We start from the raw sequence: 21,740 nt of genomic DNA on the forward strand, positions 1-21,740 counted from the left end.
TAAGGCAAGGCAAATAAAACCTTACCGCAGATGAACAAATGGGAAATGTATTTTCAACACTGTGCTTATTTTGCTTGCAAAAGAAAAAAATGACATCATCTTACAATTTAAAGGAATAATTAATATCAATTTTTATTTTATCCTTTCCCACAGTTCTCTAAACTTTTAACATACTAATCCACCCTGTTCAGAAAAGAAGGAACATAATTAAATATTGTGCTATTGGTTAAGATGGATATATAAAATAAAGAATTATTTGTTTGAAACTGGTTTTCCTTTTAATTAACCTAATTATGAAATAAACATGCCTTTTGAATACATACTGCTCTGATACTGGAAAACACTGAAAAAGTCAAATCTGTCCTTCCTTGTTGAAGGGTATTTTTATAGGTCAGCAGAGAACCTCATTTCTTTGTCTTATTGCCCCTAAGTGATTTTATAATTTCAATGGCTAATTATAATCCTTAAGGCAGTGAAGATAATTTGTCATATTTTTTTGTATTTAAAAAGTTCTAGGAATCTTAGAAATGTTGTTATGCAAAGTATTAACTTTTTAAGTGTCTAGCCTAAAGAGTATTAGAGAAAATTGGTCAAAGTTAGTCAATATCTGCCATTTAATAAATGAGGAAATTACAGTCTAGAGAGGACAGCTGATTATAAGTTAATCATTCACTTAAAAAAATGCACCTTTTTGACCCTGGCCGATTAGCTCAGTCGATTGGAGAGTCCTCACAAAACACCAAGGTTGCACGTGCAATCTTAGATTGGGGCACGTACAGGAATCAACCGATGAATGCACAACTAAGGCACAACGAAGTGGAATAACAAATGAATGCCTCTCTCTCTCTCTAACCCCTTTCAATCTGTCTCCATACTGCTCAGTCTCCAACCTAGGAATACATAATAACTATTAAGTAAAACTTTGGACATATTTACAAAGAGGGATCGCTATCTCAACTATTTTATTAAAATTGAAGACACCTGGTCAGTGAATTTGAGATGACATTTATCTAGTGGAGTAGACTAGATCAAAACTTGCATTTCCTTCTTCCTAGTCCAGTGTTCTGTTATGAGGTGCTGAAAAGACCTTGAAGTATTAGGATAAAAAGAAGAGAAATCAGGGAATTTCATGGTGAAGATAACATAAAAATGTCATAATTAAAAGTATCTGCGCAGTTACTCTCTCAAGTGAGGGGATCTATTTCTAAAATAGCAATGGCATATGGAATCAGTCTCCTCTTTAAAGCTCAAACCATGACTTTTATCACTACAATACTGAACACAATAAAATTTCTAGGTCATTTTAAGTGATCAGTGCATGTTTATTTGGTAAAGTGAGTAAATAAAATTCAAACATTATAACAACAGATCTGACTCTTTGTATTCCATGATGATATCCAGTAAGGTCTGAGAAGGTGCTACCTCTCATTTTTAATGGCTATTTGTTTAGAAATATGGATCATTCTACTTAGGTTTATCAACACAAAAAGGGAGTTCTTGCTACACTTAACTGGTTCAAAAACCTCCATGAAAGCTAGGGGATAAAACATCTCTTAGACTGCACGCAAGAAAGGTAATGATTCATCTCTACGTAAAGAATCTTAATCTTCTTAATTACTGCTTGGTTTTACTACCCGGGGACTGAAAGCTATGTATAATTATACCAGTGTCTGACTGATCGGAACATGTATTACTGGGTTCGCTGAGGAAACATGTAAGTCAGAATTTTGTATCATTTTTTGAAGCAGATTTTTAACATGTGTGTATCCACCTTAGTTAAGTATTTATTTAGAAGCTGGCCTACTCTGGGAAGGGCCTTGACTATACAGCATAAGTTCTTTATTTTAAAACTGTACAAATCAGCATTAGTATTAATTTGTTGATTCTTCCTCCCTGTTCTCTATTTTTCTTGATATTCTGTAAAAAGTTGATCAAGACTTTTCTTGAGTAATAAAGGAAAATGTGACATATTTACTTTCTACACGTTGAATTTTTTTTTAAATTTGCGGAACCTCTTCAGTTTTTACAATAATACTGAAATAAATAAGAGAGATATGCATTTGTTATATCACTAGTTTTGCATTCACTGTAGGAAAAGAAATGTCTTCAAATTAAAACCATTGATGTTCTCACTATAAGGAAATATTATAAAACACAAGTATTTATAACCCTTAGAGGTAAAGTTTCAAATGCTTCCATGATAATTTTTAAAGATAAAGAAGGTATAATAGATACATAGGTATTTAAGCACCAATTGATTTACTGAGAGAGAAGGAGATTATTGTTGATGGAAAAATTTTAAAGTATGTTACACAAAGAATTTCCCCTGTGTATAAAGAGATTACTTCTTACCAGTACAATAATTTTATTAGTAATATAATTTATTTTAGTTATAGTCTCAAGTTTGTTGAACAATTTTGATGGAGAGTTTACACATCTTGCTTATGGCAAGAGAGGGAAATTTACCTGTATGCCACTCATTTAGTGTATGTCACCCTATTCTTGAAGTTGACAGAATCCCTCAGCCCTTCTGACTAAAAGCATCCATCTGCTCATAACAATGTTAGACATAAAACAGAAAATCCCAAGAAAGACAAGGGAATATTCCCCTTTCTGAGATGGTTTCTTACTAAGAATAGGTATTAAAAAAACTTGGATTTATTTATTTTTTTAATAATTTTAGATCATTATCCTTTTACTGTCATACCAACATTTTAGAATTGGTAAGAAAATAATTCATAGTTTTAGAAGGTACTTTTCTCTTAGTGTGTGACTTATATAAAATTAAAAGCAGAAAAGTTTGTTGCTCAGTCATAGTCATTGAATGTCTTTGTTATCTTGAACATACTATACTTTCTTCTCATGCTGCAGTTGTTCATTCTGTAAAATAAGTAGATTAACATCTGAGCCTTTTAATAGAATAGTTGATATTTAACTGAGGTAGCGAATAAGAAAGTCCTTCAGAAAGAGTCTACAAAATTTAAGATATTATAGACTCTAAGGCAGTGGTAGTCAGTCAACCTGGTCCCTACCGCTCACTAGTGGGCATTCCAGCTTTCATGGGGGGCAGTAGCAGAGCAACCAAAGTATAAATAAAGAGATAGATTTAACTGTAGTAAGTTGTTTTATAAAGATTTATTGCCAAACAGCGAAAATCTGACATAAAGTACTTGATAAGTAATTATTATTATATACTTTAACTTGCTGTAACTCTGCTTTATAAATTTTATAAAGTAAAGTTACTTCCCTACTTTATAAATCACCATTACTGTGGAACCGGTGGGCAGTTAGAATATTTTCCTATTAACAGAGATATAAAAGTGGACGGTAGATATAAGAAAGGTTGACTACCCCTGCTCTAAGGTATACTCTCATATAGTTGGGATTCAGTGAATATCTATAAATTCATGGTTAAAACCTACCAGTCAGAAGATGCAGAGTGGACATTGTCCCTGTTTGCCACTTCACATCCCGGAGTGCAGTGTATACCTAGGGATACAGAGCATACAGTCTGATTGATGTAATTTCTGAGGATCTTTTTAGCTCCATTCAGCTATTATGGTATTTGATCAGTACATCTAAACTGAATTCTCTTTTACTTTTATGTCATTTAGAAATGTTTTCTGCTACAAGTAAAACAAACAAACAACAAACAAAAAACAACAACAAAATAAACAACCACAGTGACTTAAACAAACAAGCTGTTATTTTCCTGAAACTATAATAAATCTTAAGAGAGATACTTGCTGGATCATCAAGTGCAGGGTACACACCTCCTCTCAGATTTTCTTGGCCTTTAACTTACTGTCACTTGTAAACCTTTTTTCCCATAATCCATTCTGGAATAATGTAGATGAAGTGGCTTCAGTTACATTGGGACCATTTTATTAAGGGGAATAAAAGTTATCTTAAATGCTTTTATCAGATTTCAATTAGTATCTCTTTTTTTTTTTTTTTTTTTTTTAGTTTCAAGACATATTTATTTTAAATATGATTTGACAGCTGGATATAAAATGTGAAACATTTTTCATTGCTTCTGTCCCCTAAGATATCTTTTTTTTTTTTTTTTAACACTATTTTTTTTTTAATGGGGTGACATCAATAAATCAGGGTACATACATTCAAAGAAAACATTTCCAGGTTATCTTGTCGTTTAGTTATGTTGCATACCCATCACCCAAAGAGAGATCGTCCTCTGCCACCCTCCTTCCAGTTCTCTCTGTACCCCTCCCCCTCCCCTCCCCCTCTCCCTCCTTCCCTCCCCCCACCCCCCTTAGCCACCACACTCCTGTTCATGCCTCTCAGTCTCGCTTTTATGTCCCACTAATGTATGGAATCCTGCAGTTCCTGTTTTTTTCTGATTCGCTTATATAGTATCTCTTTTGACCAAAGTTCAGCCATCCATCACCATTTACAGTGAAGACTGAGTTAAGAAGCACTGAATTGGATACAATTCTGAACAAATCAGGATTTTATTAGCAAGCGGGAAGCACAATTTAGGTATTGAGTAGGCACCCAACAGTACCCACTACATTTTTCTGCTTGACAGTTTGTCTTTTCATGTTGATCTATTTGTGCATTTGATTATACTTCACACCAGCCAACTCCTTCCATATTTTCATGATCTTTCTCCGATGAGATTTATCTGTGTGCTCTCTTCCAACAGTTCAAGAGAAATGGAATACTCTCTCCACGTCTCCTGTGTTAAACATCTGGTGCCCATTTTTGATTGCAGGGACCATTTTGGGATTGACAAAATTAGAGAATTTGTACATTTAAGGTTACTAAAAATCCTGAAAAAGAGTAAATGATTAATACATATTTATTAAACTGCAGGTGTTTGTGCCTACCTATATTTTACTACTGTCATCTCTGATATTAGTTACTCAGAATTAGGTAAAGTCTAGTTACTAGTCTGAATGAACATTTTTAACTTCTAAGTTTACTAACTGATAGTTCTCAAGTTAATATTAGAAGTTCTGTGTTGTAATGTAGCTAAGAAGTGATTATATGTCTTGTTTTTTCTTTATTTTTCATATAGTATAGTTAGTTATAATAACAGAAAGTGATTGACTGTTTAGTGAATACCTTTACGCTAAATGTTGTAAAAATCATAACGTCCCAAAGACACGCAGATAAATTTACATGTAAACAAAATAACAAAGCAACTTAATCTTGACTCAGCAATGCCCTTGTGCAAATTTAAATGCACTTCAATGATTAATTAAATTGAAACCAGAAGGTAAATGCATACTTTGTTTATATTATATATTATGTCTTCTGAGGCAATATAACAGGAGATATGAGTAGGACTTTCTAACCAATGCTTACAGACAATAGTCAAAAGTTTATAATCATAATCCATATTTGGTTAGGGCAATCAATTTATTTTAGTGGCTTTAAATGTGACACAAAAAGTTCAATTTAATGTAACATGGTACTAGAGTAGCCATTCTTAGTAGGAACTAAAAAAAAACCACCAAGATTAAATAATGATTCCTATCATTTTAAGTTATTCTAATTGTTTATCTTGACAGTTTATTTCCCAAGAACCTTATAGTAAGAAAATATATTATTATGGATAAAATGTTTTCTCTCTCAAAATGCATATAATGATTATAAAAGTGATGATTTTTCCACATAGGTTTTACTTAAAGGTAAAATATATATCTTGTAATTCACAGTCTGAATTCTATAATTCAGTAAAAAAATAATATATAAGGCCTATTCTATATGTTAGTATGTTAAATAATCAAATTTCAGTGTAATAACACCAAAGAGATTTTAAAAATTACTAAATTCCAAAGATATTCTGAAAGAAACATTAAAAATTTAGACCCGAAAATTTCTTTCTCAAAGGAATGTCAAAGAACTTCTTGGGATTTTAAACATGAATTCAGTTTTCAATGAGATTATGAAAAATAAAATCATGAAAATGTATCAAATAAAATAGAGCATTTTGAATTTTATATCAGATTAAATAAAGTTAATATGATAGAAGCAGTTGAAATCAGTATTTGATAACCAGTTCATTGGGCTTAACAAAAAATACCACACATAATTTAGAGATATGACCAGGAAGGAAGAAGATAGCAGTTGTTTTAAAAAGCTATCCACTAGTAAAAATTCACAAATATATCAGATTAAATAGAAATTGTACCTCTTTACGTATTTGAGACACAGACAGTAAATGTATTGCACGGCCTTATCTTAAGCCATTACCATAAAAGTTGAGACACAGCGCTGCCAAGGCAGAAAAGGATTCACAGCTCATAAGAACAATACTAAGTCATGATTTTTTCCTATAATTGCTTACAATTTGTGGGAATAAACTTGTACACACAGAAACCAATTAGTAAATAAATAATACAGGGCTAGTGAAAAGTAGGTTTACAGTTGATTGTGTGGAAAGTAATACAATGATTAATGAAGACAAGAATAAAGTCCATGTTTCATGTACTCATGATAGTGCTAACTGCAGTGCAGATAATGTACACATTGCATCATGTTTAAAAAGGGAATGGCTACATGATGACATGGCTTTGCTTTATTTTCTCCATAAATATTCCAGCGCCAAGTAAAGCTGTGAAAACATGAGCTGGAAATTTCATCACACTCTTGTGCCAAAATAATCTAAATCTTGTGGGAGATTTTTTTCTTTAACATTTGGTGCAAATTCAAATATATATGCAAAGAAACTACACTGGGCCATGTTATTTGCTTCTGTAAATGCTGGAAGGAAAAAAAATGAATTTTTGAATGCATGCTCTAACATTGTCAAATTTATTTTACGTATTTTCAAAATGATTGCAGAATTTTAAGAATCATTTTGTTTGCAGCTTGTCGACCAGGCTTCTACAAGGCTTTGGATGGTAATATGAAGTGCGCTAAGTGCCCACCTCACAGTTCTACTCACGAAGATGGTTCGGTGAACTGCAGGTGTGAGAATAATTACTTCCGAGCAGACAAAGACCCTCCATCCATGGCTTGTACCCGTGAGTAGTTTTGCTGCAACCCATGCCTCCATGTTTGTTTTATTTTTTTCTTTTGTTATTGAGCTTTTTTTGTTATTTTTTGTTTCTCACATTTGACCCATTTCCTTGTGTTATCCATGTGCAAATTGAAAGCTTTCTCTGCTTCACTTTCCATGCTTGGCTCACCACAAATGCAACATTTATCATACAAAATGAATTAATTTTTAAAGTACTTCCTGTCATAGGTCCCCCAGAAAGAAAGAAAATTTTCTGTATCTTGTTTTAGACTTTGTATTATATTAGACAGGATAGGGGAGGTCATAAGCATGGGATTTGCGTTTTTACATTTCTATTCCCCCTTGTAATGTGTTGGTCATAGGTCATAGGGAAAAAGCACTAAGATTTATAAAACTAATGCTGAAGTTTTCATAACTATTCACAAGGGCATTGAATTTAGTGGTAAGTTCCTTTGTTGGACTTTCTGAATGCATACTCAACCTTGAGTCAAATCTCCCCCACTCAAACCTTGGAGAGAACAGTGCTCTTGAACCCATGTGTCTATAATCTCATGGATCCTCTAAGGACAAATTAAAAGTTTATAATAAAGACAAGATGGTCTTTACCTCTTTCAGTTCCATTGTAAATTATCTCTTTCCCTTGTAGTAGAAACCAGAAGTGAGGCTCATTAATCTTTTTTGAACTACTTTGCAGGACCTCCATCTGCACCAAGAAATGTTATCTCTAATATAAACGAGACCTCGGTTATCCTGGACTGGAGTTGGCCCCTGGACACAGGAGGCCGGAAAGATGTTACCTTCAACATCATATGTAAAAAATGTGGGTGGAATGTAAAACAGTGTGAGCCATGCAGCCCAAATGTTCGCTTCCTCCCTCGACAGTTTGGACTCACCAACACCACAGTGACAGTGACAGACCTCCTGGCACACACTAACTACACCTTTGAGATTGATGCCATTAATGGGGTGTCAGAGCTGAGCTCTCCACCAAGACAGCTTGCTGCAGTCAGCATCACAACTAATCAGGCTGGTGAGTACATGCTGGACACTCCTACTCCTGCATCTCAAAGTCCATTAAACAGTTTGACAGAAAGAAGGGTAAAAAGGATGGAGAAAAAAAATTAGAATCATGAGTTCCTCTTCTATCACTTTTAGACAGTTATGATACATTAAATAATTCAATTCTTCCAACGAGAATGAAACATATTTGTTAGATGATTTTAAAGTAATTTAACCCATTGCTACCCAATTTGGAATCTTTAAATAGTTGAGACTCTGGAGATACTACTTGAGGGTCTCCTTGAAACATTTTCATACTTCAAACAATTTGGACATTGAACATTAGCTGTAAAAAGGTTATGTAAGATATTTAAAATCTGAAATATTTTACCTTAGTTATAATTACATCAGAGTTTTTATGTAGTTATTGTTATTTTATAATTAGAAGCTCTGAGTATTATAGCTTAGAAATCTCTTATTAAAAAAAACAAGAAAAAACAATTTTATTTAATAGCTAGAATTTGTATTTAAAAATCAAAATTTGAAATTTGTGGAGAAGCGTAGTGAAGTGTTAGAGGACATTTAGGATGGCTGATCTAAAAATATACCTGGGTTAAATTAGTAGGTGATTTCACCAACTATATTTTCCACTGACAGTCTAATTCAAAAAAAAATGTTGCATCAGCAAGCATAAGTAAAGGCATTTTGATATGGAATGGAAAAGTGAAACAAGCAAACAAACTTCTCACCTCTTCTTACCCTTCATCCAGAACATTTCTCTTCTTTGCAGTTAGTACATCTTGTTCTTTCAATTACTCATTAAATCTTCTAGGAGTTCTATTCTGATAATTCTTGTATTTTTTAAATAGTTTTCCATAACAAAGTGGTGTTCAAAATTATTTATGGGATTTTAGTTGTGATTCTTTCAAACTTATAAAAGTGTTACACTTTGCAGGACATACAGACACATTCCAGTGAAACTCCTTTGAAATAAGGCAATCATTTCTCCAGTGTTGAAAACAGTGATGGATGAATAATAGTTTTCTTTTGGAACCAACAAAAGCTTAGGCAAAGATAAGCTGATAGAGACTTATGTGCATAATTGTTACTACAAGATATCATAATTAAGAATACATTCCAAGCAGTCCAATGCAGAGATATTATTGTATCATTTAAATACAAACAAACATTGGAGCCAAAAATGAGGAAAGGGAAGAGACAGGATGTACCATGAGCTACAGAAGTACATGTTCTTGAATCAGCTCCCAGGTGGGTTAACCCCTGAGTTGGAAGTCAGCGTTGAGAGTCAACTTGGCAGCTTTACTGCATTTGGCTAAAAAATTTGAAAGTCGCTCTGCTCTGTAGTAGACTTGCCCTTTTCTCTGGGGATATGTATACAGGATGGCTTAGGAAAAGGTAAAGTAGAGATGACTAAATTCTCCATCATTGGAAGAGGTTGTAGAGCAGACAAATAACTAGCCAAACAACTCATCACTTTTGTTTCTCTCCTCTGCTGGCTCAAGAAGCTTCAACCACCAAGGGCTAACATTCAGCAAATCAGCGCTGCTATGACTCTGCTGTTTATTAAAATTTTGCACAGCTTCTACATTTGGTTAAAAGTAGTTCTAACTAGTTCTACTGCCTAGTACAGAAATGTATCTCTTTTGGTAAATTCCTCCAGGGCCCTCAGTAGCATTCTCAGTATCCCAGGTCCTTCCCATTTTCTCCCCATAATCCAGCAACCAAAAGTACAAATCCTGGAGTAATAGGGGTTTCTAGATCCCTGCTCTGGAAATCTTCCCTCTTAAGGGGGGGGTCTATGTTCCTGACATTCTAGACATAAGTATTTGTAATATGAGCAGAGTTCATACTCAAATGGGTCTCTTTCTGATTACAAACCGCTCTTTTATTGCTACTTTGCCACTACTCTCTTTACTGATAAAAATCATATACTCCTCCTGGTCTCGTGATAATAAATAAACTTTATTTGTGGCTGAGACATGACTTTTAAACAAATTGCACTGACTTATTATTTTAATCTTGCTTCTGGAATCTGTAATTTCTCCTACTTAAACTAGATCCCAGACCAACTAACATAAATTTTTCCTTTGCTTCTGTTAATGATATTTAAACTTTGTAACTAATAATATTTAAAAACCCAGTAACATATGTTTATTTAACTATCTTTCATGAGAAGAAAAGAAAAAGAGTAATGTTATTGCTATGCATCATATGATCATAGCTTCTCAGAGTCAAGGAACACAGGAATTTTAAGAAATTATAATTATGTGGCAAATGGCTTTCCCCAATCCTGTATTTCATCTTGATTTACTGCTTTGTTCAAAATGGGAGCATCAATCTGTGTTATAATTATCTCCTAAGTCAACCAGAAACATGTAAAAATAAGCAAAAACTCCTTGTATCATACCTTACCTTTGGCCTCTGGCTTTCTGACAATATATGTATCCAGAAATGAATAGTTCTATTTTATATTTATATATATATAAAATGAATGAATGGATCTAGGTAAAGTGGCCTCTGAGAGTAGGCAAGACATTAAAAATAAGTGGGGCCTCCTAGTTAAAAATTGCGGGGCAAAAAAGAGCTTCAATAAGAATGAAATTCGTTAACCTCCCTAAACCCAGTCCCATATTTTTAGTCACAAATTTATCTACAGTATGCACCATGAAGCATTTTATATATTTATTTCAAGGTGTAGGTATTTCTTTTGTGTGCCTGGAGAGGTAGATCTTTGTTCCTTCTCAGATCCTCACAGTTAAGATATCAATAGATAAGTGAGATTAGAAATGATGTGTTTCTCCAGAGAGTGGTGTTTTTTTTTTGTGTGCGTGTGTGTGTGTGGGGGGGTGTTTGTTTGTTTGTTTTGCTTTATATTGTTCTTGTGAAGGTTAATGGACTCTTAGCCTTAAAAAATAACTCCATACCACGAGAAAGCTATGGCTGTGACAGATAGGATGCCATGTTTAAATTCCTCCCTGTCTTCGACATGGACGTAAAGGGAAGCCTGAATGTATCCCTGTTAGTCTGGTTTGTAAGATTGAGCTTGTTGATATTTCTCTTGATTATATTGTTAAAACCATGGATGACCACATAATAAGGCACTTACTTTCTAAATAGTAGTAGATTATGTTGTAAATTCCGATGTTAGATGTCAGCTCCCAATATTTTCATAATGTATATCAGTGAGATAAAAACAAGAAATAGATCTACGTAGAGACGATATCCATGAATCCATCATTTAAACATTTACAGAAAAAAACCCCTGCACGTTGCAAGATAAAAATCTGTAACATTGTAACTTGGTATAAAGTGTTACTTCATGTCTTCTTCCTGGCATGAGTATATTTACCTTTCAGTTACAGAAACAATTATTCTATAGAACATGAAAGGTGGGAATATCCATCTTTGTTTATTCTCAACCTTCTTCATAAATTCTGCCTTTTTTCCCCCACTATCCTGTATCATATGATGATTTCAGACTAGAATGGGGGCACTAACAAAGAATTTATGGACATTCAATTTTGAGGAACACTTTCATTCCCATTGTACAGCTGAAGAAACTGAGATTTGAAAAGCTTTTCAACACTTCAATATAAGATCAAACTTCCGATTAAGTCTCCCAACTCTAATGCACTTTTAACTTCTATTCTCCTTTTGTTTTTGCCATCCTGTGATTCATGCACATGGTTACAAAAATAAATGCTGCCGTTGAGACAGGAGCTTTGCTGGGAAAATCTACTTTATGCCATCCACAGTAAACTTAGTCCTTGCTTCTCAGTCATATATCACAGGGTATCTTCAGGGTATTCTGCAAGCGATTCTCCTTATCTCCCCCACTCTTCCCCAAATCCAATATCTTTTTTTTTTAACTCCCTCATGCTCCACAGAGGATTTTCCCTCTGTGAAACTGAGATTTATAATAAGAAATGATATTGGGTCTTGGTCCCAGTTTATGGCACAGAGCTCTTAAAGCCTTTGGAATTTCCTAAGTGATAAGGGTAATAAAGGTGTATTCTGTTGTTCATAACGAATCTCTTTCAACCACACCTGGATTTATGTTAGTAAAGTGACTTCTGGAAAACCTTTAATGATAGGGGCTGGTTGCCAGTGGACCCAAACCCTGTAATGAGAAGGTTAGAACTTTCAGTCCTCATTCCTCCATCCCCTCTAAGAAAGGAAGAGGGGCGGAAGGGAGCGCTCCATCGCCAAGGGCCAATGATTTCATCAAGCATGCCTGTGTAATGAAACCTCCTGAAAAGACCAAATGAGGGTATTCAGAGACCTTCAGGGATGGTAAACGCATGCAGGTGCTAGTGGGTGACAGACGTACAGAAAGCATGACCCTCTGTGCCCCTTGTCCCACACATTACCCTGTGCATTTTTTTTTCTAATTTGTTCTTCCTGAGTTGTATTTTTAATAATAATAAACTGGTGACTAGTAAGTAAAAGGTTTTATTGAATTCTATGAAGTATTCTAGCAAATTAATTGAACTGGAGGAAGAGTTTGTGGGAATCTTTTATTTATTTATTTGTTTGTTTGTTTGTTTGTTTGTTTATGGCTGGTGGGTCAAAAGCACAGATATCAACCTATACTGAAATTGGCATCTGAAATCGGGTCGGGAAGAGTCTGTTTGAACTGAACTCTTAACTTTCCAGACCTGATGCGCACTCCAGGTCGACATGTCAGAACTAATGAAGTTGTAGGGCCCCCGGCCGTTGCAGAATTGCTTTGTGTGAGAAAAATCCACACATATTAGGAAACCAAATATGAAGTGTTCTGTGAGTAGAATATTGAGAGGAGGAGAAACACAAAAGAGTGTTTTTCCTCTTACACCCTAACTTATTACTCTAACTTATTAAGTCCATAAAATTGAAAAGGAAAAAGAAAATACCACTCCTTACCCCTTCTTTAAATCTAATTTCCTCTGTACTCCCTCACTCCCATTGATTCCTACTCTTTTAAGAATAAGCTCTCGAGCCCATTTCTCCTTCCAGCATCTTTAATAAGCATTCTCCTGGCTCTTATTCTTTGCCTGTCATAAAAGGTATAGGTTTGTTTTTATCTTAGAGGAAGATACAAATAATGAAATAACAATAACACCACACGCATTAAGTGTGCTTGTGCATTATAAATCGTTTCAGTCTTCAAGATTTCATCCTATGTTTCTTCTAATTTATAGCCTAAAATTAAAATTTTTTCCAATTAATTCTTACTTCTTCTTTTGTTCTCTCATTCGTAATGAAGTTTGGTTTCTGCCCTCACTGGACAGCAGGTCTCCTTCTGACAACAGTTGTAATTTCCTATTTGGGTTTTTATGTTAGATTGTTAGGAAGAATGTCAATTTCATGAGGGCTTGGTCTTTGTCTGATGTTCACATTTGTATTTCTTGAACTTAGAATAACTTCTAGCACCTTGTTATCATTCAAATATTTGCTGAATGAATGAATGAATGAATGATTATGAATGGAAATTAAAACATATTCTCCCTCAAACCACATTTTATCCTCCTGTTTTCCTTTTCTACTGCTAAGAACATTTTCCTTCAGTTTACCAGATTTTAGCACTAGGAATCATATATGGTTCATCTTCTACTTTTAAGAAGTTCTCACATGCTGCTAATTAATTAAAATTGTTTTAAATCCTCATACCTTTTTATCTACATTTAGTGTTAGATTTTTAAATTTCAAGTTATACCATTTATTAATAACTAATGACAAATAAATAATATCATAAATTATAGTAGTCTTCTTTCAGTTATGTTGAGATGCCGAGATAAAAAGAGAGTTTTGAATTATCTCCGGTGGGTGGCTCCAGGCATATCAAGGTGATGGGTTGGATCTCTGGTCAGGGTAAACTCGAGAAGCAAACAATCAGTGCACAACTAAGTCGAAAAACTAAGTGGATCAATGAGTTGATATCTCTCTCCCTTTCTCTTTCTCTTTCTCTCTTTCAAGTCAATGGAAAATTAAAAATATAAGTATTAAAAAGAGCTAAAGCTAAATATACTCACTTAAATAAAAATGTCTACTTTTCTTTTAAGTGAGAGGAAGGGAGATAGAGAGACAGACTCCCACATGTGCCCTGACCAGAATTCACCTGGCAACCACTGTACGGGGCTGATGCTCAAATCAACTGAGCTATTCTCAGTGCCTGGGGACCATGCTCAAACCAATCGAGTCACTGGCTTCCAGAGGGGAAGAGAGAGAGAAGGGGAGAGGGAGGAGAAAAAAAGCAGGTGGTCTCTTTTCCTGTGTGCTATGACCAGAGATCGAACCCAGGATGTCCATATGCTGGGCCAGCGCTGTATTCACTGAGCCAAATGGCCAGGACATATATATATTATATATATATATTATTGTCCAGCATCTTCTTTCCACTGAGATGTTTGTAAAAGGAGTTAATGGGTCAACAAATATACTTACATGTCATTTTTATTTTCACACAATATATGCTTCAGCCATGCATAAATTTACAAACTAAGTATAAACATTTTTTAAAAAAATTACATAAATCAAATAAACTTACAGAAGACACAGTGTAATTAAGTGAGTTAGAAAGTGGCATTTAAGAATATTAAGGAAAAATTTGAAGGATTTAGATGTACTTTGATAAATGAATGTAAGATAGATAAATATAAAGAAAGGGAAGTATATGTGTCACAAAATTGGATCCAAGTTTTTTTGGTAATGGTAGGGCTAGGCTGAGAAGAGGAGACAGATTATATAAGAATAGTCATGGAAGGTCAAGCAACTGCAGCATTACTTAGTGAGATATTGAATACAGATACACATATTAAGTAGAAGAGTTGCCTAAATTAATCTGTGTTTTAAGACACTTAATCTTCAAAAAAGCAGGGAATGAAATCAATAAATATAATTCTTAGTGTCAGAATGCCTGAATTATAACAAAAGAATAAAACAAATGATATAATTGATTTAAATAAATCTTAACGTTATTCGCAGTTATTATTTGCAAGTCTAAAATGCCATTTAAAACATTTTGAGTCATAAATTCAACCCAAACTATGTTTTAGAAATTTTTGTATTTATCCTACCTGGATTTTTTATTGTTGACATTGAACTATTTCTAAATATTTTATATTCCTCATTTTGAAATATCTATATATATTTTCTATTCACCTGTTGTTCTATGAGAATTTAGAAATAACATGAATGGATATGACAGAGAAACGCCTCGTGTCAAAGACGACCAGGCAATCTTACGCATTTCTGCAGAAGGAAACATTTAAAAATAAAGGTAGAAAAAATGTGAAACTGGATCTGCTACTATTTTTTTTTTTTGTATTTTTTCTGAAGCTGGAAACGGGGAGAGACAGACAGACTCCCGCATGTGCCCGACCGGGATCCACCCGACACGACGCTCTGCCCACCAGGGGGCGATGCCCTGCCCCTCCGGGAGGGGGGGGTCACTCTGCCGAGACCAGAGCCACTCTAGTGCCTGGGGCAGAGGCTAAGGAGCCGTCCCATCTTTGCTCCAATGAAGCCTTGGCTGCGGGAGGGGAAGAGAGAGACAGAGAGGAAGGAGTGGGGTGGGGGTAGAGAAGCAAATGGGTGCTTCTCCTATGTGCCCTGGCCGGGAATCGAACCCGGGTCCCCCGCATGCCAGGCTGATGCTCTACCGCTGAGCCAACCGGCCAGGGCTGGATCTGCTACTATTAAACTGTGAATACATATTGGCATGGTGGCTATAGAAATATATGCTGCCATGGGATTTTGTACCCAGGATGTAAAAGAAACATCAGAAGAATATACATAATTATTTTTCAGAATGTGATGGAAGGTGTTTTGTAGCATCAGAGTGAATCAGAATGTTAAAACATAGTGAAAATCAACTGTGAAATAGTAGAGATAAGATTCAAGTATTATATGATGAATCTCCCCCTTCTTTTACTTGTGTTATTAATAAACATTAAAAATCAAAGTTTTAACATTTGATTTTTCTCAACAAGTGAGGTGTGAATCAGGCCCAGAGATTGCAAATGGAATTATACCTTATGATTTTCCCAGTGCGTTTTACTTTGGAGGTAATTTGGCTTATTTCTTCTCGATTTGTAACCGAAGCAGACCTGTGGGTCTGGGAATGTCACTCTGCAGTGATGTGTCTTTGTGCTGCCTGAAGCATCCCACATCATTTACCACGTTAATGATGCCTTTAAGCCATCACACACCGTATGGAGGTGCAGTACCTAACTAAAGTATAGTATAAGCAATAAACTGAACAAAAGGAGAACCATATATTATACTGACAGTAACTTAGAACCTTTATATGAGCTTAAAGCCACAACCATATGGAGAAAATAGAGACAGTTTGGAGGCTTCCAGAATCTAATGAATTCTTTTACCAACTTTTTTTTTTTCTGACCCTTCGCTCCACTACAATTAATGGAGCAGACATGTGGTTGGAAGATTATGGTTACTGCTTTCCTGCTGGCTTCTCCTAAAGGGTGCTCGCAGATTCAGTAATGTCAGCAATCAGCAGGACGAAGTGTGGTGTTCCTTAAAGACCTACATATTAAGAATGAAATAACCATTTAATGCTAACTTGTGTCTTTTTCACTGCATCTTTCCGAGAGCATAAAATATTTACTCAACAGAAATATTTCTTATTTTTCCCCCAAAAAGAATATTTTTAGTCTCAAACACAGGAAAGATAGCTTCTCTTTATCTATCTAATTTATTTTTTTTAATGTGCTCTAGTTCTCTAGAGTTATGTTAGATATAAATCCTTAGAGAATAATTGCAAAATGTGGAAATATTTGAGAAACTGAACAGGATACAGATATTTAGAAGAAAAAAAATGCTGTGTCCTCAAAAGCAAACATCTTACTACCACAGGCCTAACCCCTTTATAATAAACTGCTGATTGTATTTCAGTATCTCCAAAGTATTATGTCACTGTTAATAAATTATGATATAGCCCAGAATTCTGACTTTCTAATCCAATAAATATAGCACCATGCCTATATTGAAAAGAGGGCACACATTCCTCTACTCCCATCAGCCATAAAAATTGTTACAGTAGTATCCAAATTACAAGAATTGTGAAGCACAACACCCTCACATACGGGGACCTTGAAATTTTATAATAGTCACACCACACCAAAGGATGTCAAAGTCAAAAGATGGGAAGCTTACATTTTCTACCCTGCTACATCAGTAGCAATTGCTGACCCATCTTCTCTTGATAAGATTAGCACTAAACTGGGACTTAATTATCTCATTCAATCCTTACAACAATTTTAAACAACTGCAGTGGTTAATTGTCTTGTCTTGTCCATGATAATGTAACTCCAAAATTCCTGCTCTTTATTGTTAGAATATTACATTTTTTTTATGGCTCAGGAAAAAGAGGCCTTGCACAAAATTTAAGCAAGTCTGAATAAAAAAAACATATGAAGATGGTTATCATATAATTGTAAGATGTTGGCTGCCTAAAGTATAGATTGTATGGTATTTTTTTAAAATCAGAAATTGACATGATTTGAGTAGTGTTGATAATTACTTGATATCTGAATTGCTTAATTATTAGGAAGTTATTTATCCAAATCTTTCTTGCCAAAATCAAATAACAAACACACTAAATTTCTAAAGTAGCTTTGAAAGATTGTACTTAATGTGAATTTAAAAACATTTATCTTGACAATTAGTTCTTATTCAGAAATTGCCTCATACTGGTATTTATAACAAACCAACAGAGAGTAAACTTGTCTCTCATCAAAATTTTTTCCAAGAAATAGCTTTAAAGGGGAGGCAGTATGTTAGAGTAGAGAGTTCTAAATCATGCGTGAAAGAGATGTCAAAAGTCTAGTTGCAAATCCGGGAGTTGCCACTTAATATCTGTGACTTCTTTTTAATTTTTAAATTTGATTTGTTTATGCCTTTTTGTTTAAAAATGACTATAAGTGACCAGGCAGTGGTGCAGTGGATATAGCATTGGACTGGAATGCGGAGGACCCAGGTTTGAGACCCCAAGGTCGCCAGTTTGAGTGTGGGCTCATTTGACTTGAGCAAAAGCTCAATAGCTTGGACCCAAGGTTGCTGGCTCGAGCAAGGGTTTACTTGGTCTGCTGAAGGCCCACGGTCAAGGCACATATGAGAAAGCATTCAATGAACAACTAAGGTGTCAAAAACGAAAAACTGATGATTGATGTTTCTCATCTCTCTGTTCTTGTCTGTCTGTCCCTATCTATCCCTCTCTCTGACTCTATCTCTGTCCCTGTGTTAAAAAAAAAAGATTTAAAAATGACTATAAGGCAATTATTAGATTAAACTTACTAGGGTTTTTGTATCTTTCTAGAAATAGATACAATAGTAATGACTATACACAGATTGTTCTGAAAATGAAATAAGTGAGAAAGTGTATATGTGGTTGAGGAAGTGCTTAAATAAGTTATTGTGCCCTGTTCTAGCACAATCATGCTGAGTTTACTCTATATAGGGTAAATAGATACATTTTCAAAAAAAAAGAAAAGAAATATTGAAACATATAAATTTAAGCTCTACATTGATGTGATGCAATTGGTTTAAGCCCAAATTTTTCATAATTTATATGTGATGTGTAACAGCCCTCAATATAAGCCATTTTGCTTCATTTATGACACACACATGCATGTGTATGCATTGACTTTTGCCCACACTCAAGTGCCCACAAGAAAGTTTAATGAAAACATCTAATGGGCAGTTGAAGATAATGGTCTGTAACTCTGAATCTTGGGCTAGGATAAGACCCAAAGGAATTCATAAGAAAAGGGATTGGAACCCTGGCTGGGTGGTTCAGTGTATATACATCATCATCCTGGAGCACCATATGAGTAACAACCAATAAATACACAACTGAATGGAACAACTAAATGAAGCAAAGAGTTGATGCTTCTTTATCTCTCTCTCTCTCTCTCTCTCTCAATCAATCAATGGAATATTTTTAAAGGATTGGTAAGTATGAGAAGGAGATAGTCAGAAAAAAAACATATTTATAAAGATTAAAGAAAAGAAGTAAAGAAGTCCCTGCCCAGTTAGTTCAGTTTGTTAGAGCATCATCTGCTAGCACCAACATTGAGGGTAACACCAAGGCTGTGGGTTCAATCCCCGGTAAGGGCAAATATGGGAGGCGACCAATGAATGCACAACTATATAGAGCAAAAAATGAATGCTTTTCTCTCTCTGTCTCTAAAAATCAATGAATAAAAATTTTAAATAATAAAATAAAATATCTAAAAATAGAAATATATAAGAATAAGTCAGGTGGCATAAAAATATTTTTTACAATTATTTTGAAAACCATTAAAATAATAAACTTTTACCCAGGAACCATATTGTGACATAAAACAAAGATTTTGCAATTGATGATTGCTTAGGAGAGATGTCCATCTTTTACTTTTAATCACTAGAATATTAGTGATTTTAAGTACATTTTAGTAAGTTTACTATTCTTAGAGAAAGAAAATTCTAAATGCCTCCAAAATAATAACTACAGATATATTTTTTTAAATGTTGTATCTCATATTCTTCTGTTTGGTTCATGATGTTATTTGACTATGTTGTTTGGGCAGAGTTTGTCCTTTTTTGTCCATCTATATAGGATACTTGTGTATAGCCTGGAAGAAGCAAAATATATATATATATATATATATATATATATATATATGTCACAGTTATTCATGCCAATTCCACCATGGCAAAAAAATAGATTCTCTACTTTGGTTTCACCGAGTAAAGCTTGTTCTAGTTTCCATCTATTAAAAGGTTTTCTCATAGTTGAAATCTGAAATAATATCTTGATATGAATTGACATGGTAGAAGAATTTGATTTAATTTAATTTAATTTTTATTTTTTTATAAATTTTTATTAATGTTAATGGGATGACATTAATAATTCAGGATACATATATTCAAAGAAAACATGTCTAGGTTATCTTGTCATTAAATTATGTTGCATACCCCTCGCCCAGAGTCAGATTGTCCTCCGTCATCCTCTATCTAGTTATCTCTGTGCCCCTCCCCCTCCCCCTAACTCTCTCCCTCCCTCCCTCCTGCATCCTCCCTCCCCCCACCCCTGGTAACCACCACACTCTTGCCCATGTCTCTTAGTCTCGTTTTTATGTTCCACCAATGTATGGAATCATGTAGTTCTTGTTTTTTTTCTGATTTACTTATTTCACTCCGTATAATGTTATCAAGATCCCACCATTTTGTTTGCTGTAAATGATCTAATGTCATCATTTTTCCTGAAAAAGTTAAAAAAATAAATCTCATTAATCTTGTATGAGATATGTTCCCATTCTAAACTACTTTCATAAATTCTTACTAATGTAGATAGAAGGTAGATAGAAGGAAAGTCCTAACAAATAACTGAAGAACTAATTTTCACAACAATTTATTATTTAGGTGGGCATATGCATTAGTATGTTTGTGTGCATTTTGAAACATATATCAAGAAAATTATAAAGTTCTAGAAAAAATTCTAGAAAGTTTGTGAAGTCTAACAGATCTGACATAATGAAATCTTTTTTACACTACATTATTTAAATTTGCATATTTTTCATCTTAACTATCTTATCTATTTAGTAAAGATTCTACAATGACATGTGATGACAACAAAAACCAAAGGCCTATGTAAACATTTATAATGCTTGTTACTAATGTTAATATCTTTAAGAAACATTTGGAACATTTAGCAACAAACATATACTTGAAGATCAAAATAACTTTAGTGGACCTTGTTTTTCCTTGGCAATAACTAACTCACTTGATTAATTGTTTTTTCTTTTTCCTAAGCATTGACTGACCACTTAACTTGAGCCCGGTACTATTCTGGATGTGTTTGGATAAAATGATGATATCATTAAGATGTAGCTACTATCTTCAAGGAGCTCTCAGTTTAGTGAGAGATCTTAAGGTTTTTAGGAAACCAGCTGAAATTGATTGGTTTGGCCAAGAAAAGGCAGGAAAGGCCAGCTGCCAAGAGACTTCAACAAGCAGTTTGGTGAAGCCACCCAATGAAACAGATTTACCTTGAGTTTTAGTTCATGTCAAATTACATGCAGTAGAATAATCTAATTATTCACTACTAAAGGAGATATTGTTAAATTATCCTTTTTTTGTGATAAAATGCTAAAAATCAGTTTACTATCCTAAAGATTTTCACTAAGAGGAAGAGGAAAATAAAACACTTTAAATTGTATACCTATTAAATGATAATTGCTTGTGCAGTTTAATGTTCTTTCAGTGAAATGTGTCTGGTTTGTATAAAGCACTTAGTTAAAAGTGTGAACTTCAATAACAGGATGAGACTAAATATTTATAGTTGTCTAGTGAAACTTTCCACATCAGTCTTGCTTCTTTGTTCATTTATTTGTACATTCATTTATTGATCAGTCAAGTTTTTGTTAATAATAATGAATGAAGTATTCTAGTTAGTTAAATTCACAAATTTATAAGTAGTTACCATATAAAGTATTTGAAACTAGAATGCCAGAAAAGATAATTGATAATACTTAACATAAAATTAACTATCTCAGTAATTAAGAAATTGTCAAAAATTTAGAAATGTTCATAATAATCATTGTAAACATAAATTATAATTGTTTTAAAGGCCATACATAATTTAGCACAGAGGAGATAGCAGTATGCCAGCTAATATTTGTTAAAACATCCATGCTTACTAATATTTTCTGTTAGTGAAAAATAAAAGATAATGTGCTCTCTCAAT

At 34.1% G+C, this 21,740-nt stretch overlaps 1 protein-coding gene across 2 annotated transcripts in view; it reads left to right on the forward strand.

Moving 5' to 3' along the window:
* EPHA3 (EPH receptor A3) overlaps nt 1-21,740 on the forward strand; it is a 385,111-nt gene that overhangs the window by 232,385 nt on the left and 130,986 nt on the right. For both annotated transcript variants that reach the window (XM_066241197.1, XM_066241198.1), the window contains exons 4-5: nt 6,840-6,995; nt 7,686-8,021. In XM_066241197.1, coding sequence (XP_066097294.1) covers nt 6,840-6,995; nt 7,686-8,021 — 492 coding nt within the window. The remainder of the gene's footprint in view (nt 1-6,839; nt 6,996-7,685; nt 8,022-21,740) is intronic.

This window comes from Saccopteryx bilineata, chromosome 8, assembly GCF_036850765.1.
Source record: "Saccopteryx bilineata isolate mSacBil1 chromosome 8, mSacBil1_pri_phased_curated, whole genome shotgun sequence".
Classification (NCBI taxonomy): Eukaryota; Metazoa; Chordata; class Mammalia; order Chiroptera; family Emballonuridae; genus Saccopteryx; species Saccopteryx bilineata.